The sequence below is a fragment of the Chironomus tepperi genome, unplaced genomic scaffold, assembly GCF_022539635.2.
Source record: "Chironomus tepperi strain 1889 unplaced genomic scaffold, CSIRO-AGI_Ctep_v1 contig_445, whole genome shotgun sequence".
Lineage (NCBI taxonomy): Eukaryota > Metazoa > Arthropoda > Insecta > Diptera > Chironomidae > Chironomus > Chironomus tepperi.
In genome coordinates, this window is record NW_027226567.1 from 1,928,261 (window position 1) to 1,945,932 (window position 17,672).

General features: G+C 32.2%; 4 protein-coding genes across 4 annotated transcripts in view; 1 reads left to right on the top strand and 3 right to left on the bottom strand.

Moving 5' to 3' along the window:
• Positions 1-587: 587 nt before the first annotated feature.
• Positions 588-5,383, bottom strand: LOC139098393 (uncharacterized). The gene is made up of 6 exons (XM_070650588.1): positions 4,969-5,383; positions 4,817-4,908; positions 3,657-4,748; positions 3,364-3,591; positions 1,348-3,299; positions 588-1,289 (listed from the first exon to the last, which is right to left on the bottom strand). The coding sequence occupies exons 2-6, from the start codon at positions 4,880-4,882 to the stop codon at positions 959-961; spliced, it is 3,669 nt and encodes a 1,222-aa protein (XP_070506689.1). The 5' UTR covers positions 4,883-4,908; positions 4,969-5,383; the 3' UTR covers positions 588-958.
• A 1,299-nt stretch (positions 5,384-6,682) lies between these two features.
• LOC139098392 (uncharacterized) lies at positions 6,683-10,087 on the top strand. The gene is made up of 2 exons (XM_070650587.1): positions 6,683-7,298; positions 7,355-10,087. Exon 2 carries the CDS (start codon positions 8,780-8,782, stop codon positions 9,968-9,970), a length of 1,191 nt encoding a protein of 396 aa, XP_070506688.1. The 5' UTR covers positions 6,683-7,298; positions 7,355-8,779; the 3' UTR covers positions 9,971-10,087.
• Positions 10,088-10,612: 525 nt separating this feature from the next.
• On the bottom strand, positions 10,613-13,965 carry LOC139098097 (uncharacterized). Its single transcript, XM_070650215.1, has one exon. The coding sequence runs from the start codon at positions 11,946-11,948 to the stop codon at positions 10,749-10,751; it is 1,200 nt and encodes a 399-aa protein (XP_070506316.1). The 5' UTR covers positions 11,949-13,965; the 3' UTR covers positions 10,613-10,748.
• Positions 13,966-14,161: 196 nt separating this feature from the next.
• The window catches only part of Chsy (Chondroitin sulfate synthase), a 29,390-nt gene continuing 25,879 nt past the window's right edge, over positions 14,162-17,672 (bottom strand). Inside the window, exons 6-10 of the mRNA XM_070650214.1 lie at positions 17,550-17,662; positions 17,175-17,484; positions 16,421-16,834; positions 16,153-16,361; positions 14,162-15,941 (exon numbers count right to left, since the gene is read on the bottom strand). Of these exons, the coding sequence (XP_070506315.1) occupies positions 15,051-15,941; positions 16,153-16,361; positions 16,421-16,834; positions 17,175-17,484; positions 17,550-17,662 (1,937 nt within the window). The 3' untranslated portion in view covers positions 14,162-15,050. The remainder of the gene's footprint in view (positions 15,942-16,152; positions 16,362-16,420; positions 16,835-17,174; positions 17,485-17,549; positions 17,663-17,672) is intronic.

The window sequence follows — 17,672 nt, forward strand, 5'->3', positions numbered from 1 at the left end:
AAACTTATGAAAAAAGACGTCTTGGAGCTTCAAAAAGCAATATGGCGTAGAACGACTCAATGGGTATACATTAGAATGGCTTCGTTACTGAGGGTTTATGGCCCAAATAAAGCTCTTTTATTAACATCAAATGAATCTTCTAGATGGATACAAATTGTCTGGGATATGGATATCAAATGGTTGTCACGCGGATGCCACATGGTGGTGGTTTCTACTTGATATTAATAAAAGATTTATTGGAGCCTTAAAAGCTGCGTGGAGGAGTTTTCTTAATTTGTGCCGTTCGTGCGACAATACGAGAATGTTAGAATGTTAAAATGTTAAAACAGAGAATTTGGATGCTTTGTGATGTCGTCAACAAGAGTCAGATGTCATAAAACTTTTTGTAGCAATCTAGACTCCAAGTCGAAGAAGGATTCTAGTAAGCAATTAAATATTGTCGAATTAAATATCAATAAAGTGAAGACTAGATTATTTTTTATTGTTATAAAATATAGCCAAAGCTTCCTCGGATTATAATCTGTATTTGAATTTTATAATCTTCTTCGTATTTAGATTATTTACGATTAGAATATTCGTGAACAAAAAAGTTTATAACACTGATACAAAGATTTTATTGCTATAATCTGCAAAAGCTTTGCTGTATAACTAAAACCAAAAATCTGTTTAATAAATCAACAAATTTTTGACTTATTATTACAATTTTTTATAATTTATATATTTTGTTTTAAAATAACTAGTCACAAAAAAACTTAAAAATGCTGCAATATTTTTCATGTTATCCTTTTCATTCTAAAATTGGTCAATAAAATAATTCTGGTTTACAAATCTTATATCTAAGAAGAAGACTTTTCCAAGAACTTCAAAATCAACTTTTTTATCACACCAGTTCACACCTTAAGAATTACCGTCCAAAAACTAGATAGCCCATACGAACACAAGTTTGCCATTTTTGTGTTCATTCAATCGTCTGCATCGTCTTTTTTAGATTCTTAAACATTTTCTTGTTCTTTACGTTTATAATTTGTTGAATTTCTGTTAATGTAGTTTCATTTACTATATATCTGTCATTATTTCTATATCCCATAGTTTTCAGAATTGGTTCATACTTTCGATTAGCATTAATAAAAACTTCTCTAGTCTTGATATTCACATAGATCTTTTGAATGCTGTGGACATAAATGTATTTTGATAGGGAAAATCTGACGATGGTTGTTGAGATATTTAGCAATATATCCTTAAATATGTCGAGTTTTGCTTCGGATAGATATCTGTTCTCATTGTAATCTCTATGGATAAAAGAATCATTAGCTATTTTATGACATATCGTAAAATAAATTAACTTACACTATAAAGTTGTAGTAAATATCCAGTTTCTGTCCGACATTTATCAATTTCTTTGTCTGCGTCAATAGATTGAACAGTCTTGATCCATTTTTCAATTCTTGAACATCTTCAATTGATAAACCAAGTATAAGATTGAATAATATAAATGATGTAGTCACGAATACAGCAAAGAACGCAAGTTGATATGGTGATAGTGTGATTGGTTCGATAGAATATTCTCCACTTAACATTGTCATAATTTTCATTAAGGCTGTATGTGGATACTGGAAATTATCAGTTGGATCTTTTTCTTCTTCTTTATCTGAATCGTTTTTCTTTAAGGTTGTTTCAGGACAATTAATTGTACCATTTTTAGCATTTCTACATGGATCTTCAAACATTATACAGAATGAGAAGCTGAAGGCAATCAAAATTATTGCGAATGTGTAAAAGATATTGAGGAATGTCAGTGATACTTTCTTTAAAATTTGCATATTTATAGGTACGTATGATAACGGTATTAGGGAAGTTGCGCTTATTGTTGTAAACAATATCAAGGCAACCTCCAGAAATGCCATAGACGAGGAACTGATGTCTATTAAGCCATTACTCTTACAATAACTACTAACTGACAGGGCAATTGAAAGTGCTATAAGAATCATATCGAAGATATTAGAACGTTGTTTTATGTATGAGATAAAGGAACCAGAAATGATACATTGAAATGATTCCCTAAATATCAAGAAGATGATTCCAATGTAATGTAATCTATTGCTCATTAATATAGTCCAAATTGCATTGTTAGAATTATCGTTGTGATTATATGAAATAAGAGCAACAAACGGCACAATGTACAGGAACACAAAAGCCCAAAAGTTGTACACAAATATTCTCTGGTATTTGAAGCGTTTAAGGTTGATGTAAGTTTCCACCACAGGATGTGCGATCAATTTTTTTAGATTTTCATGGTCCCTAATATAAGCCAATGACATTGTGTCTTCCAGCATCAATAACTTATCGGTGACATCTGCTGGTCCTCTAACTTTGATTTTTTGACTTTCAGCATGCAGCAAACTTGTGCAATCAATTTCTATATAGTCTTTATCTCTATAGCATATTCTCGAGTCTAGAAAGTCATCAAGTACTTCGTGTGTCAACCAATCCTCTGGAATATTAGCTCTTCCTAGTTCATGACGATGTTTCAGTAAGTTTAAGGCAGCATAGTAATGTATCTCACTTGTCTTAACATTCTCAGGAAATCCAAAATTTATCGTGACAAACCAATCATTCTTAAATATAAAATCAATAAGTTTGTGTTGATTTGTTCTTATGGCAGCCAGAAATAGAATGAACATGAAATTTGAAGAATATAGCTCATACAGGTGGTCATCGGTATCTCTCTGCGTTACACTGACGTCATATCTTGTTTCATAAACGTCTTCCAATTCATCAAATTTAGATGAAAAGCTTTCCACAAATTCATCATACTTCTTCTCAATTGTCATAAACAGAATGTCAAAAAATGGATTAATTTGTATCATTTTTTGCTTATAGTCCTCGTACTGTCCTTTATGTGGTGTCCAATAAATAACCATAATACCCAGCAAGTCATCAATTTCGAAAAGTTCATGAGCATATTGATCAGTTTTACCCATCAATTTTAAGAAATAATCAATTACTTCATCCGATTGAATTTCATTGATTGTTCCAATCTCTTCTAGTAGATAAATTATCCTGACAAATAAGTCAACGCCATACTCGAGTTCCTCCATGCCAAGAAAAATGTCAATCTGATATTCAAGCAGTGACTTTCCGGTCAGTGAATAAATTTGAGAATTTTGCATGACCATGTAGTATTTTGGACGGTTAAAGTCCTCCGTCTTGTGATACATTGGTAGGTTTAAGAATTCGACCATTTGATTAACACCCGCCTCATGTGCATAGTGGATTAAGGATTTACCCATGTGATTTTTCTGTAATAATTATATCAGATGTGTTAACACAATTTGATGTATAAAATGTGCTAAAAATAATTACCAAAGTCAATATTTCAGGTTTTGAGTACAGATGAAATTTCTTCCAAATGTCACCAAGTATTGAATAAAGTCTGGGTTGAGCTAAAATATCCTCTAAAAGGCTCTTGTGTTCAACACTTTTTCTACCAAAAAGAATTTTCCTTGTAAATTTTTTGTTGTTTAGACATAGCTTTTGGAAGTCATCCATGCACTGAATAAACTCTTTATCGAAGAAATCGTAGATTTTTATCTACATTAGAATTAAAAGATGTTAGTTAGTGACTAGAAGTTTGTAGAATTGAAGGTAATACTTACGAGAAATTCTTCCTCACTCTTCTTAAGCGGTTCATTAAAAACTGTCTCAAAATCTGCTACTTCCTCAAATGTTGTAAGAATTGTTGAATTTAGCTCAATAAATGGACATTTAAGGAATATAAATTCAACAGTTTTAAGTAGTTTCTTCTCGCACTGCTCCTCACAGATATGATAAAGTAATCTTGCATTTGGCTTAATAGCTACTTTCCAATATTCACCATAGAAATGTTGATATGTTTTTATGAAATCCTCAAATTCAAATTCAAATTTTTTCAGTCGATTCTCTTTGAGTAAAAAAACAATTTTAAAAAACTTTTCATCACAATGTTTTTGAATTGAGTCAAGCGATATTCTATAGACCGAATGACATTCAAATTTGTAATTAGCACATTCTAAAATTTGTTCTTTTAAATGTTTATAAATATCATCACCCGTATTGTCCAAGAAGACTGTGAGAATTTTAAGAATTTGAATTTTATATTCCTCATTTTTAATATTTAAAGCATCACTGACTGTATGTGTAATTATGTCTTGAAATAATGTTTTTTCGTAGAAATTCTCAATTGTACTCATTTTCTCATGTAGATATTGATAAATTATTCGTAAACAAATGCGATTATATCCTATGTGTTCCTCACTGTCGATTATACTGTACAGTCTTGTAAATAACGATTCACCTGACAATGCGTAAGCTTCAAACTTTTCAGATAAGACATAATAACTTGATTCTTCTTTAGGGCAGTGCCAGTCATACATCAAAATACTAAATAAATTCTTTAAATTGGCATCTCTGCTGGTTGCGTAATGTTTCATGATTTCCTCAATATTCACCATTTTTGTCCAAAAATCAACATTATTCCACAAATTGAATGATTTTATCAACAAACTGATAATAGCTGATTTATCTTCATTCGATATTAACATTCGTTCAAATGGACTCAAATCATTTGCACTCGGTCGATTGAAAAATTTAAATCTTGTTTTGATAAATTTTGTCAAAAAGCTGCGATCACGAAAGTATGACTTCTTCAAAAGCCGCTTGAATGAAAAATATTCTGAATTTTCGTAGTCTTGGTGTTTAATATCAACAAACTATAAATGCAAAAATAAGGTAGATTATTAGTTACACATACTAAACTTGTTATGGTTCTTTGACATACAGCAGCACCATTAAGAATTGTCGATCTAATTGGATTAAGTGAAAATTTTTCCTCCTCTGATAACATATTTAATTAAAATTATAACTTTTGACCTAGAATATGAGAATAAAATTAGTCATTGCTAGTCATGGAATGAAAAATGAATCATATACCTAAGTAAATAATGAAATTCTAATTTCCGGAAGCTTTCTCCGTACAAATCAATAACAAAAAATTATTTAAAATACTCTAAAAAAAATGCCACCAAAAAAATTGTCTTGCTAACGTGTTGTATCAATTAATAAAGCTTCAACTGACGTAAACAAAACTTGTTTTCTGTCGCATATACAGAAATATTTAATTTCTCTTTAGCAACGGAGCTAAACAGCGACTATCTTCTACAAAACTTCGATCCACACTGAAACTTTATTAAACTTCTCAGTTTTCTTTAATACGAAATATTACGTCGAAGATTTCTGAGAGCGGATCAGTGATGATGGTGTAAATTTTTTGGACGACTGGTTTAGTGATGGAGATGCTTCTCTAAGAATTGTCACTGAAATTCACCATTAATCGTAAAAAGAAGTTTTCAAAGAAGTTTTTAATGTTTTTTTAAGTCAATAAGTTTAATCCACGTGTTTACAATAGTAAATATTTGGATATACGATTTACTTTTGATTATAGTAACTGATAAAGCTTTAAAGATGTCAATCAACTCTTTTGTTCCTCTGAACCGGGGAAATTTTTTGAATATTTCAATGGGTTTAAATGGATTTACGTTAGCTGATGATACGAAGGAATGTTCAAGGCAAAGCTCTAAGTCGACATGACTCCACGTAGCAGAATTGCCGACATCGAACTCTGGTTCAAACTGGAACGTAATTCAATTTTCAATATTTTGACTATCAAGGTCATCCAAAGCTGTTTGATCCTATACACATATTTGAGATTGGAAAAATCAACAAACTAAGTATTAATTTATGTAATTCGCACATATTTAAAATACCAAAAATTTTCAATATTCTCGCATTCTATAAATAAGCCAAAAATGAGTAGGAGTCATAACAAAATTCTGAATGTTTTAAAATTTGTAAAATGTATTTTCGACTAACTGATGTAATTAAATTTCATTTATGCTCATTGCCAATGTCATCAACATGTTCCAAAAATAAAAACTTAGAAAACACGTGTATTTGGAGCAATAAAAGTATGACTGTCAATTTTCATCCATGATGCTGATGGAAAAATGAAAAATACCACTAACTTACCGAAGAATTTCCAAATATAAAACGCTTATTAGTATGTAATGGTGACAAGGCATAATTGAATGTGACTAGAACACTTATTAGATGCTCATATCAAATAACTATTGATGGTAAATCCCAAAAGTAATAAAACGATTTTACTTGGAGACATTCCTTAAAAATTTTGGAAATTCTGGACTCACCTTGAAATATCTTCATTGCCACAGTTGATCAAACAATAAAATTGACTTAAATGAATGATTTTTGAATTAATTTACGTGATTTTGATGATTTTTCACTGCTTGCTGAGATTTATTTACAAAATAATCAAAGCATCATAGTTTTTAACCCTTTGAAACTCTTTTAGAAAATTCAAATTTTCAAAGTTCGTTGAATTCATGAATTGTAAATTAAAAACAATCATCACCTTGAAAGTAGAAACAATCGTGTCAATCGTGATAGTAACAAAATGTAGGAATTGTTATAGACCAATTTAATGGTATTTCCGATGTTATAAACATTTACAATAAAAGACACAGTTCAATTTTAATATTTGAAGAGTAAAAATGAATTTAAATTTAAAACTTGTATTTTTAATTTATTCAATATTTTCATTAACTTCATCAGAAAATCGAATTATTGATGAGCATTTAAGGGTTTTAAGATTTACATACGAAGAATTCCAACAAGAATCAAAATTAGCAATTGACAAATCATATTTTGAGATTTATAAAGCAATATTATCTAAAATCTCAAAATATCGTGAGCCATACGAGAATATCCACAAAGTATGGAATCACATGTGTATTAATTATCAGATCCAAAACTTTGACAGAAAGCTGCAGTATGTCTTCTACACCGTCTGTGAAAAAACCTCAAATTTATTAAACGGAATTGAAAATTTGCACAAAACAGCACTAAACGAGTTCTTTTCTGGGAGTTTGCTTGACTCATCGCCTCCCGTGATTTACTTTCAGCAATTTTGTGATCGTTTTGAAACGGAAATCGAAAAAGTTTGGGATATATATAGTGCAAATGAGTCATGCGTCAAGTCATATTTGCATGCCATTGTTCCTACATTTAAGCCATTTGTGGAACAGATTGTTAATTTGACTGAAACAACAATTGAACAAATTGATGGAAGTTATCGACATTGTGAAAGATTTCATAGGAAAGCTGTCGATTATGTTGGCAAATTTATTGATTATTTGAAGGATTGTGAACATAAGACTCGATCTAGGAGCTGTGTTGATAAGCTGGTAAAGTCGTTGACCGAGCTAGAAGCTTCAATATTCTAACTTTATTATTTTTGCAGCTACTTTATGAATCAAAATGTTCAGACAGTTGTGGCCGGCTTTTTTCATCGATTCGAAGTGCAATTTACACAACTGTTGAGGAAACAAAGATCTTCCGAAAGCTTTACAAAAGTAAATTGCATGATATTGCCGATGTGAAGCCTTTTGTCAAAGAAAAAATCGGTTCGTGGATATCCAAGGTCAAGAAACATTGCAATATAAAGGAAAAAGAAGAATTAGAATCTTAAATTTGCATATTTAAAATCGTAATTAATCAATTTAGAATAACACAAAGCGGTTTGTAAGCAAAGTGGAATCTGTGGTATCGAGGCATATATTGGAGAATCTGCTAGAGTGAGATTAAGGCCTCTGTGGTTGAGTGGTTAGGTAACAGACTGGAAATCAGTATTATTCTTTTGTGAGTACGTTGGTTCGATTCCCACTAATCTCTCAATCTGACATGGATTCACACAATGCTCACAACATTACACACTATTTAGTCTACCACAATTAATAGCACAAATCGGTTAATCAATCAAAAATCTGGCCTTGGTTTAGTGTAGAATTCAGATTTGGTTCAAACCCCGGCACAGTCTCGAAAGGCACACGGCGTAGAAATTGCTGAAAATGATTCCTCATCTCTACTTGACCCTAACCTAAGTTTGAATTACATCAAATCTAGTCTGAAGCAAGGGTGTGACGCTGTTTTGGAACCTTATTTTTGACCATTTCTTCGTCTTGTGCATTTCGGGTGTCACATCAACCTTGGTTCGGATTTTGGATCGATTATCACACCTGTGCTATTCTGTTGATGGTCAAAAAAGTCTAAAATCACCTTTTGTCAACGAGGAAGAAAAGAAAGAAGCCAAATCTGCTGTAATTAAATAAATAAAACTAATTAAAAATTCAAATCAAGTTTGAAAGTTGCTTAAACAACTGAAAAGCTATCAAATATCTTATTTTATGCATCCAGAAGTTTAGATTCCTTTTAAATTTAATTCCGCATATTCCTAATATTCAAAATTAATGTCAATAACAAAGCATCATAGCTATAAAATAAGCGACGTCAAGAGAAAATCAATAAAATATTAACGAAGATCAGTTCTTACTCAATGCACGGAGTAAAAAATCTACATATTCTCGCAAAATATTAATGACGAAGAGAACCGGCGCTTTTTAGCAAACGTCACATGTTTGCGGAACATTTGTTTTGGTTTACCTTGAACTGCCTTGAACATTTTACGTTCTATATATGGGACGATCTTGATCTCTGAAGAAAATTGCCAAAATACTCTCAGTTTATCCATGAAAAATGAGAGCATGTCCATTAAAAATTTCAGATTCGCTCAATTTTGGTACTTAATATTCAGCATCAATCCGCTAAAAATGTTTAGTATCTATTTAACAAGTGTTAAGACAAGACAGGATTTTTTAAATAATCTACAATGGTAATATTAACTGAGAACGAATGCTTGACTATTGTCAAAAAAGTAATTGGACCAAAAAGTTTCAACGTCCTTAACTATACATCCAACCGTTTTGGTGACTTTTTGGGATATCTTGGTGAATATTATCGACTCATCATCACTGCTAGAGTCAATTCTTGTGATGTTCAGGAGTTCCAATTCTTCATCAAAAGCCTGCCAATTGTTGACTTCAGAAGTCGTCGAGACATGCTAATTGAAAGTGGAATTTTTCGGAAGGAAATGAAAATTTATGAAAATTTGCTCCAAAAATTTGTGGAACTAGACAAGCTTCATGATGACAACGAGATGTGGTGTCCAAAAATTTATTTAGTTCGTGATGATTTAATTGTTTTTGAGGATCTGACAACAATTGACTATAAAGTCCTTCCATTCGGAACTTTTGACTTTACACAGCAACATGTGGAAGCGACTTTGAAATCTTTAGCAAATTTACATGCTTGCAGCATTGCTTATGAAGAGAAAGAGAAATTATCAATTGGAAAGGAATTTAGTGACATTCTTTTTGAGACTTCAATTTATGACATTCCGTGGTTCACAGCAGGCTTGGATATCATCAAAATCATAGCAAAAGATGAGTTTGGAATTGAAAATTCTGATGAATTTTATGACAAAATTTTCGGTGTAATTGAAGTCATGGAAAAATCTCCTTTTGATGTCCCGAAAGTCTTGTGTCATCGTGACATTTGGAAGAACAATTTAATGTTCCGTGATGATCCACTGAACTGTGTTTTAATTGACTTCCAAACATCGCGATATCTTTCCTTATCTGTTGACGTAACAATGGCTATAATATGCACAACAAATAGAAATCATTATGAGAAAATGCTGAGCTATTACCTCAAGTTTTATTATCAACATCTTGAAAGGAAATTGTCAAAATTCTCTTTGAACCTAAAGATGATCATGAAATATCAGAACTTCCTAAAAAGTTGTCAATACCACAAGAAGGTTTTGATAGTTTACAAGACATTGGTTGTGACTGAAACTCAAGTTCCTGAAAATTTGTTTGACGATTTTAGCAAGGAGGATCATGTTGAGTATTTAGGTGGAGATCGATGGCGGCTGGTCAAGAGATTTATGGATAAAGATGCAATGTTTAAAAAGAGAATTTTAGATTCTGTTAAGGCTGTAATTGATGAATTCATGTGATAAGTTTGGATTTTGTGGACTTACCGTGTTCATTGCTGAGTTGCTGACTGAGTTCTGCCTCTTATTAAGTCAGATATTTAAGATATTAAAGAGCAAAAACACATTTATTCAATTTAATTTGTTTATTTCAAATTCCTAGAATGTTAAGAATGGTTCTACCTGGAATCTTAATGATTTTACATGCGTAATAACTCAATTTAATTAGATCAGGCTTCAATCTAATTAAAATTCATCTCGAAGTCCAGAAAAATGACGCAATATTTGTTTTGTTTACACTTTTTTCTGCGTATTTCCAATTATTGCCTTTAAAACCAAAATAAAAACAATTTTTTGCATGATTCAGGAGTTCCACTTGTATTGTAAACATATCTTTTATTACATTTGTGTTGAAAATTGATTTTTAAATAAAGTTGTGTGAATAAGCACTAAAAAATTCATTCATCTTTCTTGTAGACATGAAAAGTAGTTCTCAATACAGTCGCAAGACTCATACTAAGGCATAAACCATGTGCTTACGACAAGGTCATCTGATTTGCCGGCAGTGTAAACATAAGCGCGGTTTTATCATTCTAGACATGGGAAATAAAGTCTGAAAAATTCTTAAAATGCTTTTTTATCAAAATTTGCTATTTTATTGCCAGATACAGTTTGTACTAGTTAGGAATCTATTGATATTTAAGTATAAATTACAAATTTTAAAGATTCTTTCTTTAATTAAGTTATTTAATCCAAATTTATAGTCATCATTTATCAATTCTAATCCAATTAATCCTTTCCGTCAATTTACATCCTTTAATCCTTCAATTACAGCTCCAACAGCATCAAGTAATCGTTCCTTAAAAGTCTCATCTTGTTCCATGAATTTCTTCACTAATCTATAACGATCACCAGATGCAAAATCTCGATAATCATCATCAGAAAAGTTTTTGAACAATTCTTGAGGCACTTGGGTTAAAGACACAACAAATGTTTTATAGACTAAGAGTACTTTCTTGTGGTATTCACAGCTTTGCAGGAAAACTTCGTAGTTCATTAAAGTACTCAAATCGATGGAGAATTTTGATAATTTCCTTTCAAGATGTTGATAGTAAAACTGGAGATAATAGCTCATCAATTTCTCATAATGATTCCTATTTGATGTGCATATTATTGCCATTGTGACGTCAACAGATAATGAAAGATAACGCGATGTCTGAAAGTCAATTAAAACACAGTTCAGTGGATCATCACGAAACATTAAATTGTTCTTCCAAATGTCACGATGACACAAGACTTTCGGGACATCAAAAGGAGATTTTTCCATGACTTCAATTACACCAAAAATTTTGTCATAAAATTTATCAGAATTTTCAATTCCAACCTCATCTTTTGCTATGATTTTGATGATATCCAAGCCTGCTGTGAACCACGGAATGTCACAGATTGAAGTCTCAAAAAGAATGTCACTGAATTCCTTTCCAATTGAAATTTTCTCTTTTTCTTCATAAGCAATGCTGCAAGCATGTAAATTTGCTAAAGATTTCAAAGTCGCTTCCACATGTTGCTCTGTAAAGTCAAAAGTTCCGAATGGAAGGACTTTATAGTCAATTGTTGTCAGATCTTCAAAAACAATTAAATCATCACGAACTAAATAAATTTTTGGACACCACATCTCGTTGTCGTCATGAAGCTTGTCAAGTTCAACAAATTTTTGGAGCAAATTTTCATAAATTTTCATTTCCTTCCGAAAAATTCCACTTTCAATTAGCATTTCACGCCGACTTCTCATATCGATAATTGGCAAGCTTTTGACAAAGAATTGGAACTGCAAATCTGTCGAGTCATCGACCTTTGCCGTAATTTTTAATCGATAATATTCACCAAGATATCCCAAAAAATCACCAAAATGCTCAGCAGAGAAATTTTCAATTTTCACATTTTCATTTCCCGTTGCCGTTCTCACGATCACCAGACACTCATTCTCACTTATTTCAATCATCTCTTTCTCATTTGTAAAATTTCACATAAATTTTTCTGTTCTGTTCGTCTTGGCAACTCGCAGTCTACTGAAGTGTGCAAATTATTATTAGAATGTATAGTTTAATTGAAAAATTGAGTCAATTAGGAGGCTTTGATAAGAAAATGTGGCAACCACATGACATAAATTTTTTATTTCCTTATTTATCTGCGGCTTTTCTATTTAAAAGTGAAAAATTCTCCTTGAATAATTTTCTAAAAGTGAAAATTTAGTTTTTCCTTCACTTCCCTAATTCGTTGTAGACTGTGTCGGTGCTATTTTTACAAGCATTGTTTCCACATGAATGGCAATTTTTTCATTCACAATATTAGAAAAAACGAAAAGAAAATAATCAATAAATTTGCGACTCAAAGTCAATGTTTTTTAGCGGGCACGTCTTGCTATATGAGTTATAAAATGCTTACTGATATATTATATTGCTGTGATATCACTTGAGGTTACTTGGTGCTGTGTTTCTATGTAGTCAAGTTTCTATTTGTTGCAAATAATTTAAATTTGAGGAAGTTGATTGATGAATAAAGCGCATTTTTTGGATATTTTTGCTTTCCTCTGCAAAATAATCCGAACAGAAAATGAGCGTACTAACCTAAGTGAGCATGCTTCTTGTGTGTTTTGGAAATAATGGGTATTCAATTGTTCGTATTCAGAAAATCACAAGGGTGGTCAAAGAATTCATGGAAAGAAGCTGTTGATAGAGATAGTTTTGCAGTTGGTTATTGGAAATTAGCATGCGGTAGCCAGCAATAAGGACAGTATCAGGTGACATCTGAGGAAGGCCATGGATCACAATTGATTTTCATAGCCAGCGAAGTAAGGTAGTGAGTGAAAACTACTCATGGAATACTTGAAGGGCAATCATTTCCTTTGAATCAGAATTGACAATTTGCCAACGGCAATCATAATAGTCTGTCAAATATCATCTACCATCGATAGTTAACGGTAACCGTGGATACATGCCATCGGCCGTCTCCGTTACCCCGATGAAACCTTCTACCAACAGCCGACTCGATTGTTCAATGACGCCTTCTACCAACAGTCGGCCGTGAGCCATTGACTCCCGATTGTAGAAAATAAAATATGGCCAAAGACAGCTGATTCTCAGCTCAGTTTGAAATACCATCAGTGCAGATCCTTGCTTAAATTTTACACTTGCATGCTACTCCAAATGGTCAAAAATACGTTAGAACTAGTCATCAACAAGACTTCAACTTACCATCAACTAGCTATAACGTATTTCTATCCACTAAACTACAAACTCCCAAACCGAATACTCAACTCATTTCCTCTAAAAAATTCGCACAAAGTAAACATTCTCACATTATCAGCTGTAAAAAAAAATTATTCATTTGACGCGACATTATTGAATTAAATGAGTCGTGATAAAAATTTTTGTTGAATTAAATAATTTTTGAGTACGAAAAAAAAAGAATTTGAATATTCATGAGAATCAGCAAATATTGCGTAATAGAGTGTGACGAGCTATTGTGGTGAAGATTTTTAATTTACTTCCTAGAATAGTTTTTTTGGATAAGAAGATTTTTTTGGGCAAGGAAGGTATTAAGTAAGGATTTGGGACATGACATCCATAATCTGATCGATCATAATCGATCTGTACGGTCAGTAAAGTAACGAAACAAGCTAAGATATCCCAAAGAACGCTGCGTAGAATTGGTCAAAAGTCCTGATCTAGGCCAGCATGACTCTAGATCCAGTCCAGATTCGATGAAATCCTGTCTAAAGCCAGAGTCAATTTAGCAGCGAAAAAGCGGCAATGGTCAAGTGGTTAGAGCGTCGGACAGAGTCAAGCCGTGCTAACTGCTCTTGAACAATCACACTATTTATGCGTCCGGAATTGAATCAGGTGAAGCAATAAAACAGGAACTTCAATAAAAACATTGTCGCTAATTAGGTTATAGAGTGATAGTTCAGGATGAGTGTGCATAGGATTCCTAGATGAATCGCTCCTACAACTTGCTGATTCCTGCAAAATAAGCATAATTAATAAATAAAACACAATTTTTTTTAATTACTCATTCAATTTTTGCTTATTTATTGAGTCCAAAAAATTTGTTTCTATAATTTTTTTCCGAGTATTTCTTTTTATAAGAATCAAGAACTTAAATTTAACATTTTTTATTATTTTTCTAAAAATTTAATTTTTTTTTTTTTTTATAATATAAAACAGGAAAAATAATCATAAAATTTCTAAGGCACGTTTCCATTTCATCACCCAAATAGTTTAATTTTCAATTTGTGAATTTGTCTAGATTGGCGGCAATGAATTGTGAAGTGGGTTAGGGTGGGTGTACATATGTAGCTACCTAATCAGATTTAGCTAAATAACAAGACAGACAATGAGCATGGTTAACAGACTGAGGTTGTTCATGAATGTACTTAATCAATGTAATTGAGCATACTCAGGATACTCGCCGAACTCAGCATGATCATCATACTCAGCATGGTCACCGTACTCAGCATACGCAGCATGCTCAGCATGGTCACCATGCTCAGCGTACTCAGTATACTTAGTGTACTCAGCGTGCTCAGCATACTCAGCCAACTCAGCATGCTCAGCAAAGTAAACAAATTCAGCGTACTCAGAATAAAAAGCATACTCAGCATACTCAGCGTACTCAGCATACTCAGTATATTCAGCATACTCAGTATACTCAGCATACTCAGCGTACTTAGCATGCTCATCTTACTCAGCACAACCAAAGCTCCATATAGGAACATGGTTGCAGTGAGTAAGTAGGCAATTTAGTAAGCAATCTCATAAACATGCTCGTTGTCTGTTCGCATCATTGATAGTCTCTAGTCCCAATTCATTTAAATGTATCAATTTACAGACATTATATGCATTTATTGTCTATCTAATGACTTAAATAAGTAGAATAAATTTTAAAAATTAACAAAAAAAAAAGTAGAGCATTGGCAATTGTGGAGACGTCTATGAAACTATTCGCAATAAGGTAGTAAAAAGGTAATTCATAAGTATGAGATACAAATTGGACATAATTCTAAAAATTGGACCCAAAACATGATTTTTGTTTTTGTATCTCCCTAATTGGCAACAACTTCCTTCACTCGACCCACAAAACCCATAAAATTATTCTTAATAAAATATTTCTCTTTTAATAATCGAAAATTGCCGAGTGTATTGGATTTAGTGCCAAGGCACATTTTATACTGATTCTTTTCTAAATTTTTATCACACGTTATATGATGGAAGATATGTATGAGTGATGGATCAGGTGATCGAAATATATTTAAATTAAAATTTGATATATTTTTAAATTCATTACCTTCAGCTATAGACAACAAATATTGATTTTGTATTTGATGACTTGCGGTAAGAATTTTTTCTAAAAATTTAACATCTTCCAATCCCCATCCTTTTATATCAGTTACAAATCCATTAATTTTATTATTCATTATATCACATTTATATATGGATGCAAGACCGTATCCAAATTCACGAAAATATCCACTCTCATTATTAACAATTGTTGATTGATTTGCATAAAATTGATAATTTTTTTCCATTCGTCTATAATCATATAAAAAGTTTTCATTATCTAAATGCATATTTGGTGGTGTTGGAATAGCTGATACAAGTTCCGGATTGTATTCACTAAATACAATTGGCAAATAAACTTGCTTATGCTTTATCGTATTCTGACGTATTCGTTTCAATGTCAATGATGAATACAGTATATCGACATCGATTAAAAATATTATATCGTGATCTTTTATATGACCTGACTGTATTGCTCGATCAATTGCTACACCACGTGAAAATTCACCATAAAGCTTTATTGTGATGATTGCTCGTCGACTATAATTCCTATTAAGATCATCGACTATTTGTAGAAGAAGTGATACTTTTGGATCTGTGCTGTCAATAAATAGTGAGACTATGAGATCAACATTTTCATTATTGCGGAGAATCACCTAAAATGAGAAGGAATAATCGAATTAGTTTTGATAAGCCTGACATTTCCATAGCAAACTGGAGTTTTGGGCATCGAGCCATATGTAGACCGATCTGTCAGTGCAAGATTAAAGCTTCTATGGCTGCAGTGAACCTGACAACCACAATCCTCACTTCCAAGACATCACAGGTTCGATTCCCACCACATTCCATTCATATCCATCAACTTACATCCTCGAAATTATTTAAAAACCTTAAAAACGTCTCATAACGTCCAGATAGTGGAAGAACAAAGATTATTTTATCAGAATTAGTGGATTCGGTAGGAATTTTAGGCTTCTTTCCTTGTGAATTGTAATATTCACTGAATTTGTTGAGTTTTTCGTTAAATATTGATTTCATTTTGTCGGTGAACCTCAAGATTGTCGAGTTGTTTTGCACTGGAAGTGAAAGAATCGATTAGAAATCTAACAATTTTGACAAAATTAATTAAACTCACCAAAATCACGATAAGCACTTTCAGGATCATCAACAATTTCTCTTATTCTAGTCTCAGTAAATGAACGTTGAACATATAAATGCTTCCGTACTGGAACTGTCATTTTCTTACCACGATATTTCTTATATACTAATAGAAGATCTAATATTAAATCATGTCCATGCATTGGATTGACACGTGAATATCCATAAAGAATTTCTCTATATTCAATTACACGACCACGTTGTCGTGAATATGTATTGATGTTTTCCATAATCTCTCTTATCACATCGTCAAGGCCTTCTTTTAATGCCGATTCCATTTTACGTTTTGGATTTGAATGTGCTGCTGAATAAATACTTTTGGCAAGAAAATCCCATTCAATTATCTCTTCGAGATTCTCTGGGATGTGTCGGTTCAGACTTGGATTATTACCTAAAAGGAAATGAATGAAAAAGGGAGGAATTCATGAATAATTTACTGTATGAAAAAGTGGCACAAGATGTCATTTGTGTATTCAGAAAGCCTCAATTGAAGTAAATTTAAATGTGAGAGACGATAATTTACGTTTTTACATATTTAACGTCTTTTTAAAGTTCAAATTTGAAAACCACGTGTTTTTCTCCACTTCAAAAAGTTTTTTGTAAAATTCTCTAAGTTACAGCAATAAACTTGAAATGCTTTTGCAGAAATTGATTCTACACGATGGCAAATGTATATCCACATTTAAATCATTGAGGTTTTTGAATAAATTGAGCCTTAATTCATTACTAACCTAAAATATCATGATCATCTAAAAAATTAAAATTATCATTTTCACGAAATAAAGGAACACCGCGTGCTAACATATTGTGTGACTTTGGAATTTGTAATAGACTAATCATTTGAGCAATATCTCGATGTAAGTAAAGGGATTGTTGTCGAAGCTCTTGTGATAACAGTCCTAGATAATAAGCGTACATTCGATGCATTAATGGTGACCTTTTTATCGGATGGAGTGTTATGGCACTATGGACTTCCTTCTTCTTGAGATTTCCAGAAAATGCTCGATTCCCACTCGAGTTGTGATGGAATATTGATTGCATCTAAAATTGAAAGATTTATGAATGAAGTCTGTCTAAATTAGAGTAAATTCTTTTTTTTTTATTACCTCATAATTCCATGTACATGGTATGCCTGCAAATTTTTGTACGCATCGTCCCACTTCAACATCTTCATGTGTACTATAGAGATTCTTAAGGCATGTCGGAATGTGTGGAGCGACTGGAAATCA

Bases quoted from the DNA above. Each gene is read 5' to 3' on its own strand.
- LOC139098393 (XM_070650588.1), bottom strand. From the start codon at position 4,882: ATGTTATCAGAGGAGGAAAAATTTTCACTTAATCCAATTAGATCGACA. The intron at 4,749-4,816 runs GTATGTCAAAGA...TTGCATTTATAG, and splicing joins CAATTCTTAATGGTGCTGCT to TTTGTTGATATTAAACACCA. The intron at 3,592-3,656 runs GTAAGTATTACC...ATTCTAATGTAG, and splicing joins AGAGTGAGGAAGAATTTCTC to ATAAAAATCTACGATTTCTT.
- LOC139098097 (XM_070650215.1), bottom strand. From the start codon at position 11,948: ATGATTGAAATAAGTGAGAATGAGTGTCTGGTGATCGTGAGAACGGCA.
- LOC139098392 (XM_070650587.1), top strand. From the start codon at position 8,780: ATGGTAATATTAACTGAGAACGAATGCTTGACTATTGTCAAAAAAGTA.